The sequence below is a fragment of the Syngnathus floridae genome, chromosome 21 (genome assembly GCF_059516105.1).
Source record: "Syngnathus floridae isolate MCC-2025c chromosome 21, RoL_Sflo_1.0, whole genome shotgun sequence".
Lineage (NCBI taxonomy): Eukaryota > Metazoa > Chordata > Actinopteri > Syngnathiformes > Syngnathidae > Syngnathus > Syngnathus floridae.
Window position 1 is genome coordinate 5,903,743 of NC_142433.1, and position 17,811 is coordinate 5,921,553.

The 17,811-nt window shown below is 45.0% G+C and overlaps 3 protein-coding genes and 2 long non-coding RNA genes across 18 annotated transcripts; 2 read left to right on the plus strand and 3 right to left on the minus strand.

The window, feature by feature from the left end:
* Positions 1-136: 136 nt before the first annotated feature.
* lypla2 (lysophospholipase 2) lies at positions 137-4,067 on the minus strand. Of its 3 annotated transcripts, none has more exons than XM_088365305.1 (10): positions 4,005-4,067; positions 2,784-2,874; positions 2,632-2,663; positions 2,259-2,324; positions 2,082-2,129; positions 1,938-2,008; positions 1,756-1,829; positions 1,563-1,664; positions 1,321-1,491; positions 137-1,230 (listed from the first exon to the last, which is right to left on the minus strand). In XM_088365305.1, the coding sequence occupies exons 2-10, from the start codon at positions 2,859-2,861 to the stop codon at positions 1,180-1,182; spliced, it is 693 nt and encodes a 230-aa protein (XP_088221431.1). In that variant the 5' UTR covers positions 2,862-2,874; positions 4,005-4,067; the 3' UTR covers positions 137-1,179. The 3 variants fall into 3 exon arrangements, with proteins under 3 accessions (XP_088221431.1, XP_088221432.1, XP_088221433.1); XM_088365306.1 differs by lacking the exon at positions 4,005-4,067 and adding an exon at positions 3,819-3,998; XM_088365307.1 differs by lacking the exon at positions 4,005-4,067 and adding an exon at positions 3,036-3,451.
* Positions 4,068-4,249: 182 nt separating this feature from the next.
* Positions 4,250-6,020, minus strand: pithd1 (PITH (C-terminal proteasome-interacting domain of thioredoxin-like) domain containing 1). Its single transcript, XM_088365308.1, has 6 exons — positions 5,627-6,020; positions 5,301-5,344; positions 5,078-5,155; positions 4,835-4,939; positions 4,636-4,744; positions 4,250-4,570 (listed from the first exon to the last, which is right to left on the minus strand). Exons 1-6 carry the CDS (start codon positions 5,813-5,815, stop codon positions 4,469-4,471), a joined length of 627 nt encoding a protein of 208 aa, XP_088221434.1. The 5' UTR covers positions 5,816-6,020; the 3' UTR covers positions 4,250-4,468.
* Positions 6,021-7,180: 1,160 nt separating this feature from the next.
* On the plus strand, positions 7,181-9,762 carry LOC148380205 (uncharacterized). Its single transcript, XR_015855030.1, has 2 exons — positions 7,181-7,529; positions 8,326-9,762. It is a non-coding gene; the product is annotated as an uncharacterized LOC148380205 (long non-coding RNA).
* Positions 9,016-16,046, minus strand: LOC148380206 (uncharacterized). 12 transcript variants are annotated; one of them, XM_088365293.1, is made up of 11 exons: positions 15,934-16,046; positions 15,524-15,674; positions 13,760-13,833; positions 13,442-13,508; positions 12,496-12,593; positions 11,464-12,376; positions 11,195-11,297; positions 10,980-11,110; positions 10,724-10,820; positions 10,466-10,645; positions 9,016-10,381 (listed from the first exon to the last, which is right to left on the minus strand). In XM_088365293.1, exons 2-11 carry the CDS (start codon positions 15,542-15,544, stop codon positions 10,131-10,133), a joined length of 1,935 nt encoding a protein of 644 aa, XP_088221419.1. In that variant the 5' UTR covers positions 15,545-15,674; positions 15,934-16,046; the 3' UTR covers positions 9,016-10,130. The 12 variants fall into 12 exon arrangements, with proteins under 12 accessions (XP_088221419.1, XP_088221424.1, XP_088221421.1 ...); XM_088365298.1 differs by lacking the exon at positions 15,934-16,046 and having other exon boundaries at positions 11,464-11,630; positions 11,757-12,376; positions 15,524-15,773; XM_088365295.1 differs by lacking the exon at positions 15,934-16,046 and having other exon boundaries at positions 11,464-11,630; positions 11,715-12,376; positions 15,524-15,773.
* On the plus strand, positions 12,062-17,075 carry LOC148380207 (uncharacterized). The gene is made up of 2 exons (XR_015855031.1): positions 12,062-13,856; positions 15,413-17,075. It is a non-coding gene; the product is annotated as an uncharacterized LOC148380207 (long non-coding RNA).
* Positions 17,076-17,811: the final 736 nt, after the last annotated feature.

A 17,811-nucleotide genomic window follows, 5' to 3' on the forward strand; every position in this document is an offset into this window, starting at 1 on the left:
CATTAAGAGGTTCTGAGTTAGAAACTATATTTATGCCCCACTGTGTGGAGTTTGCATGTTCTCGTGTAATTAATCGCGATAGAAAATCGATGCTTCACTGCATCCTGAGGGAACAAACACACTAAAGGTTACACAATGTTTTTCCTTGTCATTTATTCTGCATACAGGTGCTTGCAAACAAGACCACCAGTCTCCTGTTACTGGATGGTCATCATTATAAACAATACAATAAAAGGATGAGATGACAACAAAGGCAAAACACACGCAAAAAAAAAAAAATTGGGTAACAAAAATATTAAACTCAAACCCAGGAGAAACCACATGAGAATGTGCAAGAAACACTGTCACACATTTGGAATAATCAAAAAAAAAAAAAAAGTTAGGCAGCAGTCTTAAAGGATGACAAACAACCGTTACTTAACGTGTGAAGCGACCGTGACATTCAATGATTTGTCACCAACAATCAAATCGGATGTCTTTCCTCCTTTCCCCAAAGATTTTCCAAACAAGTGCCAACAGGGGGGCACAAGAGTAAAAACATTCACGGAAACGAGGGGGTGGGGGGGGGCGGTTGGGGAGAACACAGATCACCTGACATGTCGATTTTTACGCACGTGACTCCTCAGAGCAACACTCTAAAGATCAAGTTGTTCAGGTTAACTTTCTTTTGTAATTTGTGAAATCACTCTTCGATTATGTTCTTCTTACCACCCTGTCAGTGCATTGACATTTTTGGAAAGTTTTACAAGTGAGACTTGATCAGCGGGTTAGACGGTTACATTGCCAAAGGAGGGAGATCGACTTCATTTGCAATAATAAGCATTTTTGACGTGTTTTGCAGCTACAAACAAAAAAATCAGAACTAAAAAACAAAAAAAACATGGAATGGGAGTGAATGATGACAACCGAAGGTTGACAAGCAACACAAAAGGGAAACGTGTTGCAAGAGGACACATCGAGTTGATCAATGTTCCATGTTGGGCTGATTTTCTCCCTCCAATGGCTATGAATTGCAAAGATGAGCACTGAAGTTTTACTTTTAAGAATCCAATTTGTGTTTGGAAGGAAGGGGTGCTCATGGCTGTTTCCTGTTTGGGGAATGACAAAATAGGGTTGGGCGGGAGGAGGTTCGGGGGTCAGTGTCATCGGTGGTGGGGGGGGGTGGGGGGGGGGATGAGGTCAGATTCGAGGCAAGTGCTTCTCAATGAACTCCTTCACTGCCAGCATCTCCTGCAGAGGAACAAAGGCACACAACCAAAAACCGTTAAGTTGATCTTGTGTTATAGTCACATGGCTCCTAAAAAACGATAAGCACGACACCTGAGGGCAGGACGCATGAGAGACCCCCGGGTAGGTTTTGAAGGTGATCATCTGCGGGTTGATGATGTATTTGAGCTTCTCGGCCGTCATGGCACCAAACTGCACGGGGATCATTTCGTCCTTCTCACCGTGGCACTGCAGGATGGGCAGGTTCTTGCTGCCGCTTAACGCCTTCACAAAAGAGACGCCACGCATCAGCGTGAACGTTTCGCTCGACTTGGATCACAAACAAACTGGTGTACCAAAGGGAAGGTCTTGTGAAGCGGCAGCCAGCAACTGAGGGCCACCACGCCGGCCAGTTGGTGCTGGCAGGTCAAAGCGGTGTACAGGGACAAGGCCCCGCCCTGAAGGAGGAAGCAAGTGAAGTCAAATTAAAGTGAAGTGGTGAGCTGCGTTCTTGAGGAACCATCAGAAAACGTGCAAATGGGGTCCTACCTGAGAGAAACCGCCGAGCATGATGCGGTTGGGAGGGATCCCATTTTTGGCCTCATGCTCAATGATGGCCTTGACTGAAGGGAAGGCGACAAAAGTGCCAAAATTAAACATGGAACACAATGCCGAAAAGTTTGAAATGAGTTTATTTTTTGTTATCTAAACGGTCACTCGAATCGACTCACTGTCATCAGCTGCCTTTTTGATTCCGTATTCGTCCTCGGGGGCTTCGGGGCTGAGACCCTTGAGGTCGAACCTGCGGCAAAACACAAACGATCAAATGTTGCCGTCTGTCTCATTGCGCTTGCCCTGGAAACGATGCTTCTTACCAGGCGGGCATCGTGGCGTTCATGTTAAGGGTGACGGGGATCATCGGCCTGGGGTGGGGTGAAAAGACAAGTTACACGTGTGGATTCAGGTCACCAGCTTGGCTTGTTTGGACGAAACAAAGAAAAAGAAAGAGGATAATCCCACTGTGGAGCGAGACTCCTTCTTTGGACACTCACGCATGAGGGCAGATGAACTTGACGTGAGGCAGTCGGATCCCCGTCAAGGTGTCAACCCACCCGTGCCTGAAGAACAAAAACCTCAATAAATCATGACAATAACACTTCTTTTTTTGGTTTGCAATTGCCTTCGAGATGGGCGATTTTATTAATTCTCAGCATGTGCATGACAACACGGAATTGACAGAAGGGGCCTATTTTGCTCAAACAAAGCTGGTCTTGTATTTGGAAAGAACCGGATGTCGCAAGAAGAAAGATGTCCTTCGCTGTCGCCGCAACGGTGCGGTGCGACTACTCCACTTAAATTTGCCCCAGTTTAAATACACTGTGGGTAATTTGATTTATTTTTAACCCAGACTGAGACGCTACTTACCCGGTGTCTCCCAATCCATGAAGGAAAATTACCTGTAACAAGAAACGGAAAAAAAAAAACGCTTATGAAATAAAATAAAATCTAGATGTATATTACATGGATTTTATGATGTCTACTTGCGATGGAAGGCAAATTGAGTTATAAGAACTCACCGCTGCGGTCTCCTTCTCGTTCCCGGACACCGTCACAGCCTCGGCGAGCAGCGGCGCAGACATGTTGTTGCCACACATACACCGTGAGAGTCTGGAAACACAAACGAGGACGCAAACTTGCAATGTGAGCGCATTCAAACTGTTTATTTTAATCAGCGCCAACCATGTTAGCATTGCTTGCTTCATACTTTCCCACACAGGGAAATTTAACTCCATACACAGGCTGTTAAGTTTGGTTTTAGTTGGCCCCACCTGCCTATTGTATCGAGATAACAGCTTTGGGGCACCCAGTTATGAGACGGCAAAGTCGTAAAAGTCTCTCCTTGATGTTCTTTGACTATGTGATGATGCGGACCCAGGCGGGGCCTGACAGCAAGCGGAAATGCAAAAAGTTAATGTGTAAACCTCCCACTGGATAATCCTTGCCCATAAAAGTTAAGATTTCAACTGTATTCGGTCCGAGTGGCCTGCACAACTGCGTGACTTACTCGTTTTTACATAAAATTTTAATGGAATGCTAGGAAACAATGCCCCACGCTCGCCACTGCGGGAGGAGGTCAGTAGGTCAAAACTGAGATTTCAGATGGCCCATATAAGGCGTTTACAGTTAGCATCAAGCTAGTGGACTAATACAACACATTCAATAATGGTGGAATGCCAATAGACCTCGCGCAGATGGCTGCCAAACAGGAGGATAATCAAATGCGGCACTGAGTGACAGCCCCCCCCCCCCCTTTCCTCCACGCACCCATACAACCGCAGTTTCGTGAGCTACAACAACGAAAAGGGGAGCCGGCGCGGAGGTGGAAGCGGGGCGATGGGCCGTTATCAAGCCGGATGAGGACAATGCTGAATGGTGTATTCTTCCTTCATTTCTCATGATGGCTTTCACCAGTACAATAAAACTCTCTATGCCACTGACCCATCATCCCTTTGACGTGGATTAAAATCCCGATTAATCTTCCCCCCCCCCCCAACCCACACACACAGACAATGTTAGCATGTGCTAAAACAATAACTGTTATTGTCTGCTACCGGCGTCTCCGTCCGTGTGTCAGTCCGAGACGATGATGAGCTCAAACGACGCAAAACAGCCGCCGCGGGTCTCAAAGATGATCCGAAAAGGAATGAAAGAATAGCTCCGCGAGTAAAACGCGGAGGAGAGTTTGAGGGGGTTGAAGCCGCGGCCCGCTAGTAGCTCAGTGAAATTGTTCTACTCACCGCTCGATGTTGTTCTAGTTCACTACCGAGCGGAACTTCCGGTTGACATCCGCACAAGTGAGGGGCGGGGCTTGATTTGACGTCATCCAAAACCACGCCCAGAATCATAAACCATAATAAAAAATGAACATAAACGAAATAAAAATTGTAAGTGTATCAAAAAACGCTACCAATAAAATAAAATAATTTTCAATCACAACTTTTCAAGCACCTTTGTGGGAAAAGTAATTCAACTGCTCACCTGATTGTCAGCTCTTAGCATTTTATTTGAAATAGATTACAAACTCTGGTGAATTAACTCTATTGGCAAAGAAACACCCGTGAAAGCTCATCAAAATTAAGCGGTCTGCGTCTGCCTCGCACTCGACCAGTTCGCCAGCAACACGCGGCCGCAAATGCGTCATTGCGCTGGCTTGCTCTGCGTCAATGACAGCCTCCTTCTCTTCATCCTTGGGCGAGAAGCTTCAGGAAATAAAGTTGGTTTGCGGGACAATGCTCTCCACCTTGTGATCGGCGGGATTCGCCGTCGCCTCGTAGGTGCAGATCGTCACTTCGTGTCTGTGAGCCTTCAGAAGAGGGAAACGATAGTCAGCAGCGTTCGATGAAGCAAAATGTTTTAATCAACTCTGACCTCTGAATATTCTCCCCTGAGGCCGATGTAGTAGATCCTGGTGCTTTCGGCACCAAAGTTCTTGGAGATGTGGATGGAGAGGTGCTCGACATTGGAAAAACGAGCAATCCTGCAAGTCAAATGTGGGGGGAATAAAAATGTCACCCAGTCACAGACGGAGCTTGCATTAGTAAATCGAGCCCCGCTGAACAAAACTCACTTGGTGGGGTACTCCAGCTGAGCGCCGGGGTCTCGGTTGAGTCTGAAAGCTTGTTCTGGTTCTCGGCTGGTGTCATCAAAAGACATATGAGGGATGTTCTTGTACCTGGAAGGTAAATATTAACGTAACAAATCGAATATACCACACAATACTAGAAAACAAAGTAAAATGTTGTCATATTTTTGATGAATCAGATTTTTTTCCTATCACAATCAGACCCCAGAAGAAAACCTGAGCACTCACAATCGTATCTCAGCCGGATGCGAGTCGTCATCCTCTCCGGAGATGATGATCCCTTTCAGTTTGACGCTGCCAGTAAACCTGAGAACAGAAAGAAATGAAAAGCAAAACAAAATGAGACGCAGCAAAACGCTGCAACGCAACTCTGCTGCGACGAATAAACCATGACACTTGCAAAACTGTGAAATTTGACAATTCCTCCTCTGTTTAAGCGATTAAAACTCACGGGATATTGAACAAGAGCTCTTCGTCTGCGTCACTCTCCACAAACTGGATGGGGAAGAAAAATAACACTAGTTACTACATGGCCAAATAAATGGCTTCAGTTTTGCGGCAATTGTTGAGCTTTAAGCAACATATATGATATAAAATGTACAAAAAACATATATATAGTGAATAATAATGCTCACGGGCAATATATACTTTATTCTATGCAGAAACAACCAATATTCCTACAGTTTACATTTTGTCTGTAATATACTGCCCTCTGTTGGCCAAGGTGGTATGCCTAAATGGGTAATCAATGTTTCAATCGAAACGGCGTTTGCTTACCTTGTCGCGGTCCTTCCGCTGGTCCCACGGCTTGAACACCAGCTTGCCATCGCCGTCCCTACTCTCGTTCAAGCACTGCAGCTTGTCTGTGTCGATGCGCCGATACAGCCCATACTCGACGCCCCTCTCGGCTGGTTCGTGGGCGCCCTCGCAGCTGCAGCCGTGGTCGTGGTGGTGATGGCCGGACATGGAGATGAAAGATACGGGGCTTTTGCGTCCTAAGAGACCGGTAAAGTGCCAAATGGAGTATTGGACTGAGACGCCAAGGCTCCTCTAGGATTCTTGTAATATCCTCGAGAAGGAAACAAGTTATACTTTCGGGTGTGAGACACGCCGACTTCAAAACAACGCAATGTTGATGTTTACTTCCGGGTCGATAGTTTCAAAATAAGATTAATTTTATACAGCGGTTCTTCAGTCTTTATTTAAACCAGGGGTGTCCAAACTTTTTCCAAGGAGGGCCAGATTTAATAAAGTGAAGGGGCCCGGCCGGGGCCAATCGTTTTTTTCAGACATTTTTGAACGACAAACATTTCATGCAAATACACACTGTTCTAAAACAAATTTCATTGTCACAATTGTCTTTATTTTTCAAATGACAAAATAACCAAATATAAGCCATTCAGGCAGATGTGAACCACTCTAAAAACACAAATTCTGCCTTTCATTCATATCTGAAGAGTCAGATAACATTGAACAAACGGTTTGAAATACCTTATATTTACATGAGTTTGAAATTATTTTTTCCTCATGAACATTTTAAACAGGAGTTATAAGTAATGCAAATGTGTCTGTTATTATTAAAACTTAAAACAAGTGAGTTTTGCTCTTGTCATTTAATAGCTTGTGTCATGTCTACAGGTTTATAACATCAACAGTATTAACATGGCCACTTCGTAATGTTTAATATTAGGTAATATTTAATTTCTATTTCATTTTGACTCACAGCCAGTCCCGCGTGAAGAATCGCTGTTGTGATGCCATGTTGAGTCTACTAGTGTCTCTTTGGGTTGAAATGCTTAAACAAGGCAAGCGTCTCTTTAGAAATGAGACAAACACAATTGCCTTGATTTTCAGCGAGCAAGTACTGTCATTCCCATTTCTCTTGAAAGCGACGGCCCTCAATGTCAACTGTCCTCGTTTTCTTTGCAGTCGCCACGGCAGAAATGAGCGGCGCGGGGTGGTGCTGCTACCCTTTGGTAATAGGAGGAATTACAGGTTCAAGTTTCTTCTTTTTAAAATTTTTTTTAGAATCAGTTTGACAGTGCAAGCGGTCCATAAATAAAACATCATAAGACCGAAGCTGCGGGCCGTATGAAATCTGATCGGGGGCCGCCGGATTTGCCCCGCGGGCCGGACTTTGGACATGGCTGATATAGGCTTATTGATAACGAGGGAATTAATCAATGAGCACGAGAAACACATAATGACAGAAATATCCTCGTACTAAAAGCCATTTCCCGCAGTGAAAGTTTTCTGAAAGCTAAAAAGAAAGAAAGGGGGGAAAAAAGACTAAGAACATATGTACCTTGTATTCGTCCTGCATCAGGAGCATTCCAGGAGCTTGAAATTCGCACCTGCGTGAAGCTGGCCCCCCAGCCCACGCAAAATTGAAGGAAAATAGTCTGTTTCGTTTGCGCCTGTTTGTGCTGCAATAAAATTCGTTTGTGCTGCTTCGGTTTTGTAGATATTCTACATTTATTTTCTAGCGAGGACGTCACCCAGCCCCCCATTTTCCTCCAAATGGACCCAAAATGGTACCGTTCGTTTGTGCTGCAAAAAGTTTCGTTTGTGCTGCTACGCTTTTGCAGATATTACACATTTCATTTATAGCGATGGCGTCACCGTATGTCGTCGCAAATTTCAAGCTCCTGGAATGCTCCTGATGCAGGACGAATACAAGGTAAATATGTTCTTGGTGTTTTTTTTCTTTTTAGCTTACAGAAAACTTTCACTGCGGGAAATGGCTTTTAGTACGAGGATATTTCTGTAATTATGTTTTTATCGTGCTCATTGATTAATTCCCTTGAATACATTTGATGAAACCAAACGATAACATATCTATACAATTGTTGTTGTATGTGTGTGGACGTCAAGAAAACAATAAAGGCCAAGAACGAACAAAATCGGCAAACGGAAACTCAGCATTATACAGCTATATCTTTTTTTATACTGCCTCCTGGTGGTCGAAGAAAGCAAGCAGAAGCCCCCTTCAACAAGTTAATCATTCATCTTCCGCCTTTTCAATTGTGTAATGTCTGCAGCGTCTATAGAATACAATATTATAGAGTGCCGTTTTTCTTACTTTTTTCAGCCTTTTCATATTAAGCAGTGTTCGAGGAGCCTAGTTTGAGAAAGAATTGAAAGAATTTGAATTGTTTATATCCGTGGTCACCATGGCGAACCAAGACCACCAAAGCCCGCCGTCCACCATTGTCCCTCATACTTACAAAAAAAACAAAAAAAAAACAAGCAAAGAGCCAATCATTATATGCTTTTGGAACCCTGTCTGCTCCCACTGTGGCATTCTGGGTGGTGCACAAATTAGCCTAGCCAAAGTCAAATCAAGTCATTGACAAAAATAAAAATAGATTTCACGAGGCTCACATGAAGAAAAAAAAATCGAAAGCAGCTTTCCAATCTTGAACATGATCTTTGATTTCAGGCCGTTTTGCACTCTGCTTTGTTCCTCTTGACAGTTCCAGGCGACCCGGCAAACCGTGACCCCTGCCAGCCCACCCTGATGGTGTGAGTGCACACACGCACCCACACACACACAAGCTGACAATGCCAAAGTGCGACAGGAAAGGAGATGAGATGGAGGGGAATGGCAAAGCCCGAGCAAGGACCTGAAAGTGGATCTTCGCATCATAACCCCTGGCAGAGATGAGAGGCCTGCTGAGTAAGGTCACCTGCTACGTTCATTGTATCCGTTGTGACAAGTCGGCAGTGTGTGCGATGGACAAATAAGTCGTTTTCAAATCAGATGAGTAAAAACTGGTCAAATATTTAAAAGAAGAAAAAAAACATATTATTAAAATTGAAGATCATTTGCCATTCTAGGAATGACTCACGTAGGTCTGACACCTACCTCGGCGTCCTTTTTACAGCGGCTTTCTCTCCCTAAGGCACGGGCGTCAAACTCAAGGCCTGGGGGCCAGACACGGCCCGCCACATCATTTTCTGCGAAAGCGTAAACAAATTGTGCTTCAAATTCGTGTGTAATTGCAAATTGTCTTCACTTTTAATATCTTCACCAGCTTTTACTCGTCTGATTTGAAAAAGTTATTTGTCCGTTTGTTTTGTAGCTTTGACTGTATGTAATGCGAGGTGCTCATACATTCCACATTGTAAAATGCACGTGAAAAAAAAAACAATCGATCATCAAATCAAAGGATTATCAAGAGAAAGTTTAATGAATAAGGAAAAAAGTCACACATCTCAATTGTTCGTACAAACGACGGCAATTCCACTCGCCGTTTCTCATTCAAGCGAGAATGATGCCGTCGCAAACCTCTTTGGATTGTGAAGAAAAGAAAAGAAAAAAGAAAATGCAACTGAATTACACAACATAACTAAACGATGATTACGGGGACCCTTACTTTAACAGTCCTTACTCACGTGAGAATACATTCATGTATGAATAAAACATCCATATTGAATACATGTTGATGATCCATCCATCCATCCATCCATCCATCCATCCATCCATCCATCCATCCATCCATCCATCCATCCATCCATCCATCCATCCATCCATCCATCCATCCATCCATCCATCCAACCAACCTTGTGACATCAACAACGATCAACCATGTTTAAAAATATTCAACTGAAACGACACAAAAAGGAAGAAAATGAAAGCTAACTCAATATTCAAGCAACCTAACTAAACAATGGTTATGGGTGGCTACCCTTACTTGAACAGATGTCATTGTAAAACACTCACGAACTTAACACATAATCAATCGTAGCTAACCTATGCTTATGGCCACTCCTTATGTTAACAGATGTAAGGGATTTTATGATAGCAAAGCAAAACATCCTAAAATGATCCAAAAGTGAGTGTGTGTGTGTGTGTGTGTGTGTGTGTGTGTGTGTGTGTGTGTGTGTGTGTGTGTGTGTGTGTGTGTGTCATTCAAAACAGGTCGTGTTTTCCGACTCAATAATTTTTGACTCATCTAACGACGGATTGACCATGTCACATCAGTCTAAATTTGGCACCGTCTGCTGGTGAAATTCTGAACTGCAACAGCGCCAAACTGCTTTTTAAAAAGAATTCATTTGGAGGAACTAACTTCCAACTAACCGTTTGTCAGGTCTCTCTCGTGTCAAGCTTCTGGTGAAATTCGAAATTGCACTTGAGCCCATTTGCCCGGGCCAAATCCGACACACATTTGCGCACCGCCATCTTACTTGACGAGCGCTGCGCAAATGGGTGACGGCGGGCAGCACCCACGTGATCCCACGGGGATGCCGTTCCCAGGCTCCGCCGGCTGACCGCTCACTTTCTGGGCCGGATCTTCATCTCCACAAATCTCAGGCAGGTATTATATGATCCCCCCAAATAATGCCAGACTGCATTGGTATTGCCGCAGGTGCCGGTTGCCTTGTACATCCCGTTCAAGTTGGAGTCGAAACAGCTCTTGTACCACCAAGCTCCCTTAAATTCATTGGCGCAATTGCGAGGGTCCTCGTCTTGGTCGCGGTCTTTGGTGGTGAACTTCATCCCAGAATGGTAGGCCAATTTATCGCCTGCAAAGCACACAAACTTGCTTTTGAGCACACGCAGGCGGCGCAGGCTCTCGAGTGTGCCCCCCCCCGGGCGGGAGTCGCTACCTGCATTTCCAGAGTAGCCGCTCACAAGCAGCGGGTAGCCGTCCTTCTCGGGGTCCAGCGAGTTCCGGCCTACCGAGAAGTCGTCGTAGAGAGCGTAGTAATTGCGGCCGTCGGATGCGGTGAAGTCGATCCGCAACTGGTAAGCGCCCGAGGCCGTCAGAGCGTGGATGTTTCGCAGGCCTGCAAACACGCAAAGGCGGCGGCGTCACGTCACGCAAACAACAAAGGCTTGACAAGAAGGGTGTCTTTGTTTCCGACCGAGCCAGTGCTCTCCGGCGAGGTCTCCAAAGCCCTTTCGATAGTCGTCCCAACCCCGAAAGAAGTTGACGGAGCCGTCCTTTCTTCTCTGGATCACCTGCAAACACACACGCACACGCACACCATCAGCGTAGCAAACGAGCATGACTGGCCAACTGGACGTTCAGCATTGAAGAAAAGCGCCAAGTTTATTGGGGAAGGCATCACGAGGGGAACTTTGGGGTGTTTTTTGGGGGGCGGGGGGTCAGGCACTTACGGTCCAGCCTCCCCCGTCCAGGCTCATGTTGCAGTAAGCCTCAAACCTGTCTGACCAAATAAAGAAGGTATGGATTCCATCTTGGGACATTCCTGCCGCCATGACGTGACTGCAGTCTCTGGCCATGATAGCTGAAACCCCCCCAAAAAAAATATGTGAGAGCGCAAAATAGATGCCCGCTTTAAACAATCTGGACACGCTCGCTCGCTAGCTACCATGGAGTTCCCTGTTAAGTGTGGGCTGATCCACCACCTTCTGCTGCAGGCTGGACAAAGACAAACTGAAGTTGTGTAACTCCTTGGTCTCTTGTGACAGCTCCTGCGCACCAAGCGTTTGAAAGAACTGAAATGAGATCTCCAACTGGGACACTTTGTTTGCATCTTTCAACAATACTTTTGTTCTTATTCAAAGGAGATAGTAGTTTGTGTGTAAGAGGAGGGAGGCAGGGAGGGAGGGACGTTAAGTCCTGAAATGTCCACCTCACCTGAGACATGTTCTTGTAGTCCGTCTCCAGGTCTTTCAGTGTCTCATTCAGTAGGCCTTTGTTGCTGCCAATCTCCTCCCAGACTTTGGCCAGCAGGCTCTGACTCGCCTCCAGGTCGCTGCGAATCGCGGTGTGACTCGCCTTCAGCTCTGCCAATGCCGTCTGACCTGCCTCCTGACGTGCCTTCAGCTCTGCCAATGCAGTCTGACCTGCCTCCTGACCTGCCTTGAGCTCTGCCAATGCCGTCTGACCTGCCTTCAGCTCTGCCAATGCCGTCTGATCTGCCTCCTGACCTGCCTTCAGCTCTGCCAATGCCGTCTGACCTGCCTTCAGCTCTGCCAATGCGGTCTGACCTGCCTCCTGACCTGCCTTCAGCTCTGCCAATGCGGTCTGACCTGCCTCCTGACGTGCCTTCAGCTCTGCCAATGCGGTCTGACCTGCCTCCTGACCTGCCTTCAGCTCTGCCAATGCGGTCTGACCTGCCTCCTGACCTGCCTTCAGCTCTGCCAATGCGGTCTGACCTGCCTTCAGCTCTGCCAATGCGGTCTGACCTGCCTCCTGGTGTGCCTTCAGCTCTTCCAATGCGGTCTGACCTGCCTCCTGACCTGCCTTCAGCTCTGCCAATGCGGTCTGACTCTTCTCCAGGTCGCTGGAAATCGCAGTGTGACTCGCCTTCAGCTCTGCCAATGCGGTCTGACCTGCCTCCTGACCTGCCTTCAGCTCTGCCAATGCGGTCTGACCTTCCTCCTGACCTGCCTTCAGCTCTGCTAATGCCTCCTGACCTGCCTTCAGCTTTGCCAATGCGGTCTGCAGCGCCGCCCAGTGGCAGGCTAAGTCGCTGCAGTTGTGTTCCGGGATGCGGTTGGGCAAAGTCGCCACCAGCGCGCCCAGCTCTTTGACGATGTCCTGAGGCCTTGGAACACATCAAGGGTATACATGAAGCTGCCATCCTTTGTGAGGAATGTAACTTGTGGCGGTCAAGTGTTTGTTCATTGCGTGCGTGCGTGCGTGCGTGCGTGCGTTCGTGCGTACCTGTTCAAGTGGAAGAAGACGATGTTTTGGATGACAAGCACGACCAAGAGGAGCGTCGGGACCACCACCAGAATGGAGCCCCAGCGTATCTGAACAAACTGAGCGCAAACGTCGTCACAGGCGGCGGCGGTGTCTCTGTCTCTCTCTCTCTTTCTGTCTCTCTCTCTCCCCCGACGGAGCGAACGACTTGCAAATGCTTTCAACTCGACCAGGGCATTAGTCAAGCGCGTGCGCGTCCGATGCGTACCTTGGGCTTTGGTGGTTCGCCGATCAGTTTGTGGGTGCTTTGGTTCATCTCGAACCACTTGTCATTTGCCATTTTGTGCTCTCCTTCTATTCTTGCTTACTCCGTACGAATGTCCCGAGCTTGTTTGTTCTGCGTGCGTCTAATGCCGTATTTTGTGTTTAGCCAAGTGACGTGAAGTTTTCTTTCCACTTGACGTTGGTTTTGACCTTGTTTGCGGCAACGAGATGGGACGAGATGGGGCTCGGTCGGTACATTATTGCGAGAGAGCGCGAAAGCCCGACAGAAAAGGAACGGGCTGTACACAACACAGAATGCGACGCCGAGCAAGTTCAAGGTCTCATTGACAATATTTCATTGATTGATTGATCGGTCTTTATCTATCTATCTATCTATCTATCTATCTATCTATCTATCTATCTATCTATCTATCTATCTATCTATCTATCTATCTATTTTTTCATTCATCTGTACATGTACTTTTGGACTGATGGATTCATTCCTGTATTTCCTCATTTATTTATTAGACACTATTAGATTACTAGACACTTGAAAAATTAGAGGGAACATTGGTGCCGACACCGTGAGTTTGATTCCCACGTTTGACGCTCTGAACGTGTGTGTGTGGGAGTGAGAGAGTGACCAAAAACAAAAAGCGCATGTGTATATGAGTGTGCAAGGAACAATAAAGAGGAGCAATACCAAACGCCACCACGGTGTGGTGTCTTGTCTCCGATTAGATGGACGTTGAAACGGCAAACCCAACCGACTGGAACACAAAAAAAGACAAGAGCTCTAAAGCTGAGGAGAAAGCCAGCCAAGGCAAAGCCATGTAACGCGGCGAGCCCGGCGCCATTCAGAAAAAAAGGACGGCAAACGGCAGCAGACTTTGTCGTCGAGTAATCATAACAATACATTTGATTGATAAGGCGCCTTTCAAAGCACTCAACGTCGCCGTACAGACATAAAATAGCGTTAAAAAAAAAAGACTGGAGTAGCGTGATGGATAAGCTGACTCACGTCTCTGACTGGCCGACGGCCACAGGCAAAGATGCTCCTCCGGACACGCCGTCGTCAGTGGTCGCGGAACGGTCCTAAGTCCAGAAGAGGGACAAAGGTGTGAATTCAAATGGCGGAAGTTCGACTATTTGCAGTCTTGTACGTTGTTATCAAAGAAGACCTCTGAAGACATATTGACAGTATTGTATACCTTGTTACAAAAAGTGATTATAATAACTAGAAAGAAAGTAGGATGTTGACTTCTGCTACGGTCAATTGTGACCACTAGAGGTCCCTGGTTAACCAAGGTTAACAACGGAACGTCGCATCTCCGTGTGTTACACGCGCGCACACTCACCGTTCTACGTTACACGTGCTTATAGATAATAAATTGAGTTGGAAAGCACATATAATGTATATCCAAGCAAAAATTTCCAGATCACTAGCAGTATCGTATACAGTAAAAGACCTTATAATTCAGTCATCATTACATTCCTTGCACTGCTCCTTCATACTCCCATACATCATTTACTGTGTGGAGGTGTGGGACAATACATACAAAACAAACACAGATCCAATCTTTATTTATTAAACTGATATTTAAAAACAAAGCATTACGACTTATAAATAATGCTGATCATCGAGAACCATCTAAACCCTCTTTTTATTATACTGAACTCACTGAAATACGACGACCTAGTCGACTTCAAAACCGTCCAACTCATGTACAAAATAAGAAATAATCAATTGCCAAACAGTATCCAGAGGTTGTTTGAGTGGAGGGAAATTTATTTAAGGGGAACACTTATGTTTATTTGTTGAGAACAAACTTAGTTACATTGTATAACAGTTAGAGGTGTGGAATTACGGAACAGCGGCAGTGAAGAACTCAAGAACCTTACTGAAGTTTAAAAAAAAAATGTCTAAGGACAAAATGTTGACGGGATACCCTAATATGCCGTGAAGTTGTTTAAGTTGCTTTTGTATTTATTTATTTGATATATTTGACGATGGTCAAATCTTGACCGAATCAAAGACATATGTAGTTACAAGGGGAAGAGTCAGATAAGCTTAGGCTCCCTTCTCCTCCCTTTTGAACAAACATGAATTTACTACAAAGGGAAAATTATAATGCAATATCAATTTCTTCTTTTTTGATCTTCTATTGTACTATGGAGTTATCATTTTCTGTTTTTTACTTTTTTCTTGTATTTCTTTTCATGTTCGAAATGAACAAACCAACCAAACAAAAACGTTAACGTTTCGCTAACGTTGGTGACTCATGTTTACATTTTCAATATTGATACAATATTCTCTGCATGTTGTTTATACTATTATTGTACTATTTACGTGTATGAAACCATTTTGGAATGTTCTAATCATAAAGTATCCACTTAAAAGCTTTCATGTACATTGATTGACACGCAGAATAAATGTACGGTTGAGAGGGTGCGGTCACGCAACGGCGGCCCTGCCACTAGGCAGACGAGGCCAAAAAGATCTCTTTTTTTATTCTCCCCTTCAAAGTTGTTCTAACTCATATCAATATTGGGTTCAAAGGATCAAATAAAACGGAGGCTGCCTTTTCTGAATGATATCAAAATATCCATTGATATGAGTTTGATCAACTTAGAAAGACAATGGTCATTAAAAGATGTTTTTGTTCTTTTTTAGGCCGAGCGTAAGGGCTGCCTTTGAAGAAACCGATCAAGCTTCCGAAGGGCTGACCAAAGTTTTGATAGTCGCACACACGCACGCATGCACTATAAATTATGGAATTACAACCTGCATGTTCTGAAGTTCCATCTCTCCTTTGCAGTCGTCGGGTCAGCGTCTTGACGGCAGCAGACGAAGGCTGGTGGCAGTGTCCTTAACAACAGTTGGCTCCAAAATGACACACGCACCTTGAGACCAAAACGGCCTGGGCGTCACTGAGCTGGAAACATTTGGCATCAACAGCATGTGGTCAGAAAAAATTCTTCAAGGGAGTTGAAGGAAACGAAACCTAACTCTCTCGCACGCGCATGCACACACACACACACACACACACACACACACACACACACACACACACACACACACACACACACACACACACGCAGTCATGCACGCGCACACGCACGCACGCACGCACACGCAAGAAGAAGAAAATGGTGGAATCAGTAAAATTCCAATTGACGGCGAATATAAATGACCTTATATGGAGCCAAGACCACCTGTGCGTCACTGTGCTGGAAACGAGGGAAGAGGCGGAGAAAAGAAGACGAAACTTAACTCCCAGACACAGCGATATTCATCAAGGAAACCTTGGTTCTCAAATTGATACTTTTCTTGTGATGTTGGCAAAATTGCTTTGTTATTTGCCTGTTGCCGATTGATGCCTGGATGCAGGCAAGTGCCACCCATGTCGAAGGGAGCCGGACGGTCATTTCGCTGCTCTCTTGCATTGTCGCTGAAGAAGGAAAAAGAATTTTCTTTCATGAGATAGATCATCACCAAACAGTTTGGAGATGCTGAATCATTTCAGGGAGTGTACAGTCAGTCCACGTGCTGCCTGCCACTTGGCCAGGCAAGCTTGTTTTTTTTTTTTACTCAAGTGCGGCCCACGTCAAAAGAGTCCACATCCAACTTTTCCTGTTTTTTGTTGGGTCTTTTCTTTGAACTAGCAAAGGAGGACATGTTGGAATTTCACACCTCATAAAACAAAGCTACGGAATCATCTCAGTGACTATCAGGTCCTCTCCGCCCACTGGCTGGCTCGCTCCTCAGCAACCTTGGAAGAGCGCGTTCCCGCGGAGACCCACGTCTTTGCCCCGACGGAACGCGATATTACTTGGGCCACCTTTGTCCAGACTTTGGACACCACTTGGATTTCATTGGGGACGGGAAAGAGGGGAAGCGAGCATGTTTTGAAAAACACATTTGTGAGCTTTGCGCACTCGGCAGCATCATCCTGTAAAGCAGGGGTGTTTTTGCAAAGAGGGCCAGATTTAATAAAGTGAAGGGGCCCGGCCGGGGGCCAAACGTTTTTTTGGACAGTTTTGAACGACAAACATTTCATGCAAATACACACTGTTGTAAAACAAATTTCACTGTCACAATTGTCTTTATTTTTCAAACGACAAAATAACCAAATATATGCCATTCAGGCAGATGTGAACCACTCTAAAAACACAAATTCTGCCTTTCATGCATATCTGAAGAGTCAGATAAAATTGAACAAACGGTTTGAAATACCTTACATGAGTTTGAAATTATTTTTTCCTCATGAACATTTTAAACAGGAGTTGTAAGTAATGCAAATGTGTCTGTTATTATTAAAACTTAAAACAAGTGAGTTTTGCTCTTGTCCTTTACAATATCTTTCAGAAAGTAATAGTAATAGTAAAAGTAATGTCCACAGGTTTATAACATCAACAGTATTAACATGGCCACTTCGTAATGTTTAATATTAAGCAATATTTCATTTCTATTTCATTTTGACTCACAGCCAGCCCCGCGTGAAGAATCGCTGTTGTGATGCCATGTTAAGTCTACGAGTGTGTCTTTGGGGTGAAAATCCTTAAACAAGGCAAGCGTCTCTTTAGAAATGAGACAAACACAATTGCCTTGATTTTCAGCGAGCAAGTATTGTCATTCCCATTTCTCTTGAAAGCGTCAACTGTCCTCGTTTTCTTTGCAGTCGCCATGGCAGAAATGAGCAGCGAGGGGTGGTGCTTTCACCCTTTGCTAATAGGAGGAATTACAGGTCCAAGTTTCTTTTTTTTTTTTTTTTTAATATATATATTCAGTTTGACAATGTAGGCGGGCCATAAATAATACATTATAAGACCGAAGCTGCGGGGCCGTATGAAATCTGATCGGGGGCCGGATTTGGCCCGCGGGCCGGACTTTGGACATGACTGATTTAAACCATTCGTGGGCCAAACCTTGTTTTTATTTATTCATTCCTAGAGTTATGACAACTAAATTATTACTTTCTCCCTCATTTATATTTTATTATGACGTAATTTATTCTGTTATTTCTAAAACATTCATTCTAAACTAAAATGATTGACAAAAAAAAATCTAAA

Excerpts from the sequence above, each read along its gene's own strand:
- lypla2 (XM_088365305.1), bottom strand. The coding sequence starts at position 2,861 with ATGTGTGGCAACAACATGTCTGCGCCGCTGCTCGCCGAGGCTGTGACG. Across the intron at positions 1,665-1,755 it reads TGCTCGGCGGTTTCTCTCAG|GGCGGGGCCTTGTCCCTGTA; the intron begins GTAGGACCCCAT and ends TTCCTCCTTCAG. Across the intron at positions 1,231-1,320 it reads CTCATGCGTCCTGCCCTCAG|GAGATGCTGGCAGTGAAGGA; the intron begins GTGTCGTGCTTA and ends GTTCCTCTGCAG.
- pithd1 (XM_088365308.1), bottom strand. The coding sequence starts at position 5,815 with ATGTCCGGCCATCACCACCACGACCACGGCTGCAGCTGCGAGGGCGCC. Across the intron at positions 4,745-4,834 it reads CAGCTGGAGTACCCCACCAA|GATTGCTCGTTTTTCCAATG; the intron begins GTGAGTTTTGTT and ends TTTGACTTGCAG. Across the intron at positions 4,571-4,635 it reads TCAGGGGAGAATATTCAGAG|GCTCACAGACACGAAGTGAC; the intron begins GTCAGAGTTGAT and ends CCTCTTCTGAAG.
- LOC148380206 (XM_088365293.1), bottom strand. The coding sequence starts at position 15,544 with ATGGAACTTCAGAACATGCAG. Across the intron at positions 10,821-10,979 it reads TGGACGGGGGAGGCTGGACC|GTGATCCAGAGAAGAAAGGA; the intron begins GTAAGTGCCTGA and ends GTGTGTTTGCAG. Across the intron at positions 10,646-10,723 it reads CGCCGGAGAGCACTGGCTCG|GCCTGCGAAACATCCACGCT; the intron begins GTCGGAAACAAA and ends GCGTGTTTGCAG.